Raw genomic sequence first — 12,228 nt, forward strand, 5'->3', positions numbered from 1 at the left:
AAAGCGCTTTTCGGAAGCCTTTTGCTCCATATAGGAGCTACAGGAAAGAAGAAGAAGAAGAAGAATACTTTACTTTTTGTAAATGGGATTGTTGTTTGTGGTTTCCGAGATGCAGGATCTGAGATAATGGGGTGTATAACTACTCTTTATTCCACAGATGCATTTACAAAATATAAAAATGATACCCCTGCTTGGTTACTAAATCCCTTATATAGAAAATAAGATATTTTCAGACATATTCTGGTATATTTTCTGTTAAAATGTCTGTACCATATTACACTGGATTTGATTCCTGTAAACCATTATTTATTATGTTATATTTATTGACCCAATAAAATAATTATAAATGAGTAAAATATCAGTACTCCAATGTGTCACATTAAATAATATTAATCTAAAAAGGCATAAATATTGGAAAGCAAACAGTTCTGTTTGGTTATTTGGACCTTAAGCGGTTAAGGTATGCAAGAAAATTAATTTCCCATAATTTCGGCACGTGACATAAATTTAAAGTAATTACCAATTTCGCAATCCAATTTTATTGTCTTTATACAACATAATGAAACCTGATCAAGACTCCTGTTATGTCACATTTTACAATAATTAGAAGGAGAATGTCTTACATTACTGGATAAAATGCTATAAAAACCTCTTAATTGGCCGGTTAGTTCTACCCACATACTGCTTGTCCCATCTGCTCTGTATATAGTAGATTACTCCTTTTGAATTTCAACAAATCATATTTTTAATATCAAAGAAATAATTATTAGCATAAAAATGTAGTTTTAATTTTATCTCCTAATTTCTATAACTTTTAGTTGCTTGGTAACATTTCCAAAAGCCACATATTAGATTATAACAAATTTTAAGAAAGACGCTAAGAACATATCAAGCCACGTCTTAAGTAATGGCTGTGATAATAATGAGGAACAATAGGGGTCACTCTGACCTGTCTATGGCTACACAGCCCCACACTCAGCAAGCTGTGATGCACTGTGTGTTCTAACACCTTTCTATCATAGACAGCATTAACTTCTTCAGCTGTTTGTGCTACAGTAGCTCTTCTGTGTAATTGGACCAGACGGGCTAGTCTTCGCTCCCCACGCTTGTCAATGAGCCTTGGGCGCCCATGACCCTGTCACCGGTTCACTAGTTGTCCTTTTTTGGACCAATTTTAGTAGATACTAACCAATACTTACCGGTAACACCCCACAAGACCTTGGTTTTGGAGATGCTCTGACCCAGTCATCTACCCATCACAATTTGGCCCTTGTCAAAGTCGCTCAGATCCTTCCATTTGACCATTTTTCCTGCTTCCAACACAACAACTTCAAGAAATGACTGTTCTCTTGCTGCCTAATATATCCCACCCCATTGACAAGTGCCATTGTATCAAGATAATCAATGTTATTCACTTCACTTGTCAGTGGTTTGTAATGTTGTGGCTGATCGGTGTATGTTGACAACTCTTAATGGACCTTCCGTGAGTTGTTGTGCAAGAACTGTCTATCTGCAAATGGGGACAGTGTGATGTGTACAGTGTGCCAAAGACAACTCACCTTGGCTTTGTACTGTGAACACTGAAATGTTAAATATAATTCAACTTTCTCCTTAATGATGTACTTATTTTAAAAGTTTGTTCTAACTATAAATTCTCATAATCATGTTATCAATACACTCTTGTTTTCCTTCATGCTAATGTAGTAGCCTTAAATGTAATAAGTCCGAATAACATTAGAGCTAGAACCATCTTTATATCTTTAGTTATACTATCTCTATAAATAATGATGCCCATTGTAAAACTAAACAACAATATGTCACTTAGTGATACAGTATGATCCGGTAGCCACTTACTATATTGGCATATTCAGCTTTCTGCATAACATATTGTAAACATTTGTCATTTTTAGATTCGCTGATCAGCTACTGGAATAAAATGTCCCCACAGGAGCTGTTAAACTTCCTCACTCTTCTTGAGTAAGTACCTCTCCTATCTATGTTATATAAAGCCGAATGTCTGAAATGTTATGGGTAGAGCAATTCTAAGTTATACAGACGGTGCTATCTGGTACCTCCCCGATTGAGGACACACTGGATCTTGCCTTGCTAAGCATACCCACTTAATTGTGTTAAGGTGGTGTTTCAATATAGTTAGAGAAAACTTATTGCTACAATATGTGTAACTTCCATTATTTTGTGTTAAATATTGACTGCATATTTTATCAAGGAAAGGTGGTTAATTATTTCTTTATATTCATTTTGGTCACACCCAGGGATTGTATTGCTTTACTGCGTGTGAGCGATTGAAACTTCAAATGTGAATATCCAATGGGAATTAAAGTGAGATAATATTATAAATGTTTATTAATCTTGCTATAGAACATTTTTTTGCTTATGCAAAAAAAGTAACACTTAACCTATAACACATATGATATCTAAAATGTAATAATGTATCCATTTAAATGATGTGATTATTATTCCTTGCAGGGCATGCTTATTCCACTTCAGATATATAGGAAAGAGGAACATGGCAAGGTACAGTCAACATTTAATATTTACTAACAAAAGTGGCCCAGCTGTTGCCTAGTATGAAGCTTTAATTAATGTAGTTAAAATCTGCTTATGTACAATTTATGTATCTATGTGATGTTCTAATTAAATGTTGTTTTATTATAAATGTTTTATGATGCAAGCCGAGGAGTAATAGTTATTTAAAATACAAATGTTGTACTAATTTGGTGGCAGGTAAAATAAGTATATGAAGCAATGTGCTGTGATGTGGAGGTAGTTTCAGAATCATGCTGTACTCTGGTGTGTGTAACTGTGGAGGTATTTCTATAAATGTAATGTATTGTGATGTGGGTAACTGTGGAATTAGTTCCAGAATCATACTGTACTGTGATGTGGGGCAGGGGCAGGCTGGGCTGTGGGGAAGGGTGGCATCTCCCCCATGTGCCGGTCACATAGGAGGCCACCTTGGGCTGGGTCACTGGGCCACCTACATTTTTTTACCTTTAAAATGTTCCTAATAAGATGCTGAGTCGAGCCTTGTCCCTCAGGCTAAAATTTGCCAGCCCTCCCCTGTATTTGGGTAACTGTGGAGCTATGTAAAGTGATGTACCACAGTATGTGTAATTGGACAGGTATTAGTGGGTAAATATACTTGATCATATTATTGTATTGTGGTGTGGATAATTAGAAGGGTACCGGCGGAGCAGTCTCTAGTGCAGCTTTTACGTCACATTCAGCAGTTAGCAGCAATTAAAACGAATATTATCACATCCTTTCCATTAAAATAAATTGAGACATATGTTCAGAACATATGTTCTGGTAGTTTTGGGTCCACAGCACGCATTGATTTGGAGACATTGTGATCATTTTAGATTGCTATATAGATGGATGGCTTCTGAAAGGGATGTATATCTGATTATCTGCTACTTGATGCCATTATTTGTAATATTATCATTATTGTCACCTGTCCAAACGGTTTATACCGCATTGCTAGCAACAACAACAAAAAAATCAAACAAATGCAAACTGATATATTTCAAAGGTTTTAAAAAAACATATGGCAATGCCAAAGCAAACTATTAAAGTTAATCACTGGAGGGCAATAGGTTTCATAATATAGGTCTGCTTCAGTTCTTCCATCACAAACCAGCATTATCTTGCCCTCCAACTGTTTCACTCAGCCTTAGTTACATGAGGTTGAGCACCAGAAGTCAGAGGAACTTTCACTGAATCCTGATTGGACGAACCCAGCACACGTAGTAACAGGCACCAGGGTGGCATATAACCTATGCCACCATGACTAGTAAAATAAAGAGGCAACAGCCGGGCGAGAGATTCTGAGAGGCTCCACGTTCCCCTGCGCCTCGCTCAATCATAGTATGGAATCCAGGCTCTGTTAAAATATAAGGGCTTAATTTATAATAGGGCGCACCAGTCCCTAGGTGCAGGCCTAGTAGGCAATCCACACTTATATATACATGCTGGGACCGCCCAAACACCACCTCCCGTTCAAGAGAGGTACAGAGAGTTCCATCAGTATGACTGCACCGGAGAAAGCTGCACATGTAAGTATTCTGGTTGTATTTGATCACGGACTGCCACCACATCCTTCTGCCAGCTCCAACACATAATATTTATCTGAACTTCCATCTCACCCCTGGAATGTGTTTATATGTTCCTGGATCAGATTACGGACTTATTTACATCTGGCTTCTGTACCTTATACAGTGTGTGCTAGGTAATTTCAGATATCCTTTTATAAACTGTGCCTTCAGCACCATCTTCATGATCATAATTTTATTTTTATTTTTGCTGAGTTTGTTTTTTGTTTTTTTTCCTTGTTTTGTTCTATTTTTTTGCTTACTACTACCATCCTATATATGTGATACTTTATCTGTATACAGTTTAGTTGGCTGTGTACTTTTTCACAGTTCTTGCCAGAACGTATTTCTATGAATTTCATGTTACTGAAACTCTATGTATGTAAAATATTTACCTTGACCTTGTAACATTCTATGATTTGAATAAATGTTTTGTATATACACAACTTCCTGTTAAATTTAACTATTTAACTATTACATGTCCCCCCGGCAACTTTTTGCAGAATTTTGCGCCTTGGAGTGTTCTCTCTATTTGACTACTGGTTTCCTATTACCTCCATTTGGCTGCATCTGTTTACTCTCCACAAAAGGGAGCACAGATATGGTCTCTTCTTGTTTATATTTATATGCTGAATTTGTATAGCTTAATCACAACAATGTTATGCCTTGGTTATGGTACAAATAAAAAAAAATCCTATATAGTACAATCTGTTATATTCATATTGCGAGCAAATATATAGTCCATATTTGCCAACTTTTAGGATCTCCCCTCCAGGAGATTCCAGAGGGGAAATCCTGGTGCCGAGGGTGGGGTGTGTGGCCGTGCCAAATGTGTCTTTAGGCCCCGCTGCTTAAATACTGCGCTTCATACTTGCCAACTTTTCCTCGTTGGCTTCAGGGAGATCCCGGGGGAGGTGGGTGTTCGGGGGCAGGGCTAGACAAATCGCATAATTTTGACACCGCCCCCTAAGCGATTGTCACATTTTTGGCCAATTACAACAGGTGGTGGGGCTTAGATGACACGATATTTGTGTCATTAAGCCCCGCCACTTATCTATTGCGTGGGCGAGAACCGGGAGGTTGTCCTGCTCTCCCGGGAGACCGGGAGGTCTCCCAGAAATGCGGGAGTCTCCCAGACATTCCGGGAGAGTAGGCAACTACGCTTAAAGAAAAGCAGTTAATGAATCTCTAGAGACTGAAGTGTCTTTTACATTTCTGTCTCCATTACTGAAATCATGTTGTCTTACCTGTCATTTTTTGATTAAATCTTGGTCTTCATGAAAATGGCCACCTCCATAGGCATCAATACATGGACATAGGACACAATTTCTGAACTGTGTCATCATGCCACAGATGTCGAAGCCAACCACGTCTTGTACTGGCTCAGCATCATGGAGAATGCCAGACTCTTCAGGGAGTGAGGGAGATCACCTCTATTTCAGGGAGTCTCCCTGACATTCAGGGAGAGTTGGCAAGTATGGATTACATAATTCTCTATGAATCGTGTCATTAGACCCCACACCCACCCACTTTACAAGGGAAGTGGGCGAGATGCAGGAAGAAATACTGCTCTCCCGGGAGTCCGGGAGAACTCCTACAAATTTGTGGGTTTCCCCGGCCTTTCCTCGAGAGTAGGCAACCATGATATAGTCACATACAAGGCCTCTGAAGCTGCCTCTCACTTGACAGCTAAATGGGTTGCCTTGTGGATGGCTCTTAAAGATCTAGTTTACAGAAAAACAATACTGTACAAAAACAGCATTAATAAATTGAACAAGGAATGTTAACATACATTATTTGTATGCTAATGCCTAGTGTGGGAAATTCCTGTGTAATTGACCATAAAACATCTTATGTAATAACGCTGTTTTTTGTACAGTATGCTGAGAAAATTGCTTGCATGTAAAGCTGGGTATACATCTATGCAGTTATCGTGCAGATCACAGGAATCACAACTGTTTTTTTCAGATATTGCAAGAATCTGTACGCTCCCACAATCATGTTTTACCGTACCAAAACACATTGCATTTGTTGATTTGGTTTTATAAACTTCCTAAAAATTACGATCAACGATGGAACGATGTCGGTCAAATGTGGAAGTGTGTGCGCACTCACAACGTGCAGCGTAGGCTGATATCTGTAGAGTGTGTACAGACAGAGTCCCAATGTTTGCAGCAGATTTTTATGAGATGAATCACAGATCTGAAGGTAAATTGTGTCGGTGTGTACGTATGAATCAAACATGCTCATTGGGACTTTCAATCCTTTGTGAAATCGTCACAGAAATTGCATCTGAAATAAGAGTGCATAGGTGTGTACCCAGCTTAAGCAAGATCTTAATTTGTAAACGACAGTGAACTGATACTACCTGAAAGACAAGGTTTCACGAGAAAAAGTTGTGACTTGTACTGTCTTTTATATGCGTGCATTTAGAAATGCAGCCCAACCGGTATTTCTGCTTTTCTTACATTTACTTGAACAAGAAAAAAAATAATCAAAATAAGAATCCTGGAAATGTGATAGGGATATATGACATTAATAAAGTATTTTAAAATAAGACATAAGGGTTTATTTTTGGAGAAGAGAGGGGGAGCAAATAGGGGGTGGGGGTCACAACTTTATTTGATCTGGGGGTCACATTGGAAGATTGTAATCATTTGAAGGTCTGCAATGAATTGTTAACTCGCTTAAATATTTAAAATCCTCTATAGTAGAATTGACTACAAGAAAAGAACAAATCTCTGCCTCTGCAGCTGGGACAAATTGCTGACAATTTGGAGAGTAGACATCTGAAGACCTTTTGTCACTTTTCAGTTCAGGGACATGATACACCAATATTGCTTGAAAATCCCAAATTAATCCACATACTCAAATAAATTTGGATTGCTAGGAAATATGTTGGGAAATGATCACCTTTTACAAGTTGAGTTTGGAACAATCTCCTTTTTGGTTGGAAGTTAAGACAGTTGTAGAACTAGCTTATTTCTCTGTTGTATGTGTTCAGATAATGGGCTATCTCCACTAACGAGGCTCACAATTCTTCTACAATTTTCCTTGTAACTTTATACCCCATCAGTAATAATTGCAACAAGCTTGTCCAAACGTAGACGCATCTTAGCAAATACATTACTTCCAGTACACCAACTAGCACATCACTGCCCCTTTGTCTGCCCTTAACATGAAAACGTTCCAAGTGAGCCTTTAAACTGTTAAGCCACAACTCTTTTGTAACTTAAACAGGTTGCTGTTTATTTAACGATGATAACACAGATGAATGCAGTTACTCAGTTGGTAACTTGTAGTACAGCAGTAGTTCAACAGTAGTAACAGTTTCAGCAATCAGGCAGTAACAGTATTATGCAGGTTTATGGAGTATGCACTTATACACTTGTATATACAGAATACAGATGTAGGCAGGTTGTTTGGTTAGCTGCACGTCTGTGCAGGAACTTATTGTGGACATACAGACCCTCTCTTATATATATATATATATATATATATATATATATATATATAATTAGTTGGGAGCCTCCGGTCACCTTCTACCTGACTTTGAGGCACTTATATATATATATACATACAGAGCGCAGCTAACAGTACTGTGTCCCTTTATTTTACTGGTCTGACAGGAAGACCCACTTTCTGATTCCTCACCTGATCACCGTGGATCGTGCTGCGGTTGCCCCAGCAACACAGCAGGGGAGACGGAGTGAAAGCGCTCCTATATACTAACAAGGTACCCTGCTAGACTACCCTACCCTAAAGGGGCTATAGTCACAATTCCTATGGAGCGCTGTCCCAGCCACTAAGCCACACCATTCACTCAAGACAGGGATCAAGTCCTATATGCTCTTGCTTTTTGCAGGTCCACAAAGTGCTAAGTTCTGCTGAGACTTAGCTAATCCGATCCTTGACATGATCCTGGGCCAGTTCAACAAGAGCTGTAACCTCTAGTCAGCCTGTCCATAGTAGAAGGTAGAACACCCAGACTTGACAGCTGGGTTCCCTCCTTTTTAAGCACAGTCTGGTTCCCATGTCAGTGTGGCCTTCATGGGGACAATACCATGCTGGATTGGGTACCTGCATAACGTGGGTACCCACTGAGGCTCACACAAATCCTTGGGTTGTGGCAGGTACCATACAAAAAAGGTTTCTAGGAAATCTGGATAAAACTTACAAAGAGCAAGACACCCATTTGCTGGGTGATAAAAGATAATTCACTTGAGCCTGTGTAACATCCCGGAATTAAGTCTTTATAGGCAAAGCTGGTTCTCCAGCTGATTGGCACAATATGGCTGACCTCTAACAGAGGAAGTCCCCAAAGTCTTTAGTAAACTTCTCTGAGTGCCTCTGGGAATTGGGTGCTCTAAAAAGCCCAGATAAAGCTAGTGGTACCTAACAAACCCACCATGTGACATGTAAGAATATTAAAACACCACACTTTAAAAACACATATATTTAAATGGAGAATACAAGACATTTACAATAGTACTGGGCGACATGGGTGCCAGGCGGGCTTAACCTTTACTTTCAATATGCCCAGCACCCTGCTCTTGCCACAACCCCCACTGCTACAAAATGCAACAAAGAAAAAGCTATAAAAATGTAATATAAACGCTGCGAAGGTGCAGCAGGCACCTAACATTAGGGGTCAAGCTTGCCATCTGGCAAGATATCTCTGACACGGTCGATCCTATAACACACTCTGTTGAAGAGGAGACAGGATGGGAAGATTAAAAGATAAAGTCAGAGAACAAGATCACCGTGCAAGGGGGACCAGTGGGACCCATGCCTTGAAATGGATTTGTCACCTCTGGAGCGCACCACATTGGCGTGCCTTGATCCTCAACAAATTGGGGTAGTGGATGTGGTTGATCCTGATGAGCCACCATCATCACAACACAGATGCAGGTAAATTTCAATTTTATTTTATTACAAAAACTCTCAATAGTAGGTCTCTCTCTATTACTCTTGTCCACTCCCACCTCATTCACCTGTGTGTTCCTAATATTATAATTCTTGGATGTTCTGTACTATGCTTTATGTGTGACATTTAACTTGTCATCATCAACATACTGTGTTTATATGTCCATTTTTCAAAACTATGTTTTTTTTTTTATAACATTTTAAGAAAACAAATTATATCCAAAAATATAAAGAAAAAACTGATGTATCATGCGTACACATTTTATATTCTTGTACTTGGCCCTTGCTATGGAGGAAGGACCTGGCTACAGTAGACCCAAGCTGTATTAGTTCTTGTAGCAGATGTGCGTGGGAGTATTGTCATCTTTTGTATTATTCTTGTATTTATCCATCTGGAATGATCAGCATGTTGTCTTTGCATGTTCTGTAAAGTGTTATGTTATGTCATATATAATGTCAAGAATGTTTTATTTGGAACAAAATTGAAAAAACATATTAGTCAATATGTATTAAGTGATTCATTATTCAAAACAATGCATTTAACACTGTCTCTTTGTCTCTTATTCACAAAGATAAGGATCAACCACCCACTCACGAGGGCCATGGACGTTCAAATCAGGATCCTAGTGAACCACCAGTGCCAATACCATCACCCTCACACGCAGCAACATCTCTAACATGCCAAATGTTTGATGAGCTGCAGAAAGACAGGGCTGCAGAGACGTGAACCAGGGATCGCCTTTCCTCTGTGCTAGAAGTCCTTGGTTTATTGCAGCATCTGCAGCTAGCGTGGCAAGACCAAATGCAAGAAGACCTAACACATTTTTAGAGAAATGACCAGTGTGTGCTTAAATCTTAATTCTAACACAACAGTCTCTGTAAGGCATAGCTCCCCCACAATCCAACGCTGATTCCAGTTTCTGTTCTGTTCAGAGCAAGGACTTGGTTTTTTAGGGGGCATATGCCCACGCCGAGGAAAGTATAGGGTTATGGCGGGCGGGTGAGGTGCCCTGGTAAGTGCAACTCTTTATTGCTGGGCTTACTGTGTTCTGCCGACCCTGCTTATCACTTACATGGTGCAGTGTAACCCATACATTAATGTGTATGGGTTAGGTAGGCATTACTGAACACCCCTTGCCATATTAACTGCTCCAGCAGTTTGCATAATGCTGTAGGATGTTAGGTAATTGAATGAGTACTATTCTATGCTCATGACCTGGAGAAGTGATAACTTCATCACACAGCACTACCTACTATCACGTTAGGCCGTCATTCATTCTTACGTTTCCAATTTCTTACATAAATATGTATTTTATTCAATATAATAAATGACTCCTTTTCTCCACCTTTTTTCTGGTATAAAATAAGACATCACATTTAGAGGATATTGGATCTGCCATCGGGGTACTTGTGGATTCTTTCATGGAGTTTCAATAACGTGCGCTTTATGCATATTAGGACAGTTTTACTACTGATAAAACCAAGTCCTAACCAACATTTGTGGCGGAGGAATTTTTAGGCAGTTACAAAAACTCCTATGAGAATCCTGTAAAGTCTGGGTGCAGTTCCATATAATGGAAGGTGTGGCTAACAGCTTATTTAAATATTAATAAAAGGTAGGTATAATTATAGCGGACTTCCAGAGACTGCCCTAATGTATAACAGGAATAGCCACTAATCCCAATAGTAAACATAATATGAGAAACTGTATATGTACTAAGGCACTCATGGATATCCAGTCAGGATAATAATTATTCTTCTCGTAATATGACACACAACCGATGTATATACATCTAAAAAATAATACAACAGAATAATATGGTGCAGTATGTTCATACAAATTGATGTCCTTTACCAGAATCGATAGGTATCGAAATTCCCAAGAAAATAGTGAATAAAAGGAGAAGCACTCTTCAACCCCGTGTTTTGTATACACAGCCTTTCTTTCAATACATATGCTTACAAGATATATTCTTCCATGGAGACTTGCGTTGTATATAGGCACAAAAACATTCGCCCGGGGGCAGGACAGCTCAGTTTGCATCATTAAGCCAAGGTGGGGCCAGGATGACGCAATTCGCTGTAAATCCTGTCATTAAGCCCCACCCACTTCACTAGGAGCAGAACGTGGGTGGTTGTGCTGCTCTCTCAGGAGTCTCCCGGACATTCCGGGAGTGTAGGTAATTATGTCTTTACCTCTCTCCATATAGGATCCATACTACTATCTGTGTACCCTATCACCTAATCCTTCATATTCTATGATGTTATGTCAAAGCACTTTAACTCCGTGTGGGCAGTTCAATCACATGATTGACAATTCTCCACCCCTATGCGTTGAAAAGCGTCAAAACAGGGAACACCCCTGTAAATCTGATTTAAGTACTCTCATCCCTCTCGTTTTTCATGTTGATGCCAAATCAGGCACTGTCCTGCATCTAATACATACTCAGCAAGGTATGCCCCCAATCTGTCCCACCCCTCGCACTGGGCAGTGAAGTCTTTGCACCCCCTACAAACATAGACATATTGATCCATTAATCCATGTACTTTCTGGAAATAGGTGTGTGACGTCACAAAACAGCGTTTGCACGGTTGAAAATAACCCTTTATGTGTGTGCTGTATGTGCTGTATTGTGTATTCCACCTATCTGTATGTATGTTATGGTATTTGTGTGTGTTATATGATATATCCTATATGTCTATGAGTGTATGTTTATAATCATGTTGTGTTTGATAATGAAATGACATTTTCTCATTAAACTTCTAGCTTTGGTATTACCCTCATTGTCAGTAGAGATTCTCACTGTCTCAAGTCCTAAACCAGCCAAATATATTGAATATCTGTTCAGTTATGTAATATGATTTGTCTGGCAGGAGTGTTTGCTTTTATCATAAGCCTATTATGACCTATCAGGCAATGTTTCCTTAATAGGCAATATGTTGTTATTGATGTCTTCCAGAGTTCAGGATGTTTGGATATCGAAGCATGGTGTGGCAGGGGACAGAAAGTCTCAGACGATGCCTGCTCTGCGGAGCAGAGCCGGAGCTATGCGCCTGCAACATCTCAGCAGTTTAGAAAGCTCCTTCACACTTAACCACAGTAAGTCACTGCACATCTCCTGTATACTCTCACTATAAAGTACCCCGGCAATAATGGCAATGATGTTTATGGCTTAAGGGCTATCATCTG

The 12,228-nt window shown here is 39.3% G+C and overlaps 1 protein-coding gene across 2 annotated transcripts in view; it reads left to right on the top strand.

The window, feature by feature from the left end:
- DOCK11 (dedicator of cytokinesis 11) overlaps positions 1–12,228 on the top strand; it is a 216,527-nt gene that overhangs the window by 123,481 nt on the left and 80,818 nt on the right. For both annotated transcript variants that reach the window (XM_075187236.1, XM_075187237.1), the window contains 3 exons: positions 1,911–1,977; positions 2,488–2,535; positions 11,999–12,138. In XM_075187236.1, the coding sequence (XP_075043337.1) occupies positions 1,911–1,977; positions 2,488–2,535; positions 11,999–12,138 (255 nt within the window). The remainder of the gene's footprint in view (positions 1–1,910; positions 1,978–2,487; positions 2,536–11,998; positions 12,139–12,228) is intronic.

This window comes from Mixophyes fleayi, chromosome 9 (genome assembly GCF_038048845.1).
Source record: "Mixophyes fleayi isolate aMixFle1 chromosome 9, aMixFle1.hap1, whole genome shotgun sequence".
Classification (NCBI taxonomy): Eukaryota; Metazoa; Chordata; class Amphibia; order Anura; family Limnodynastidae; genus Mixophyes; species Mixophyes fleayi.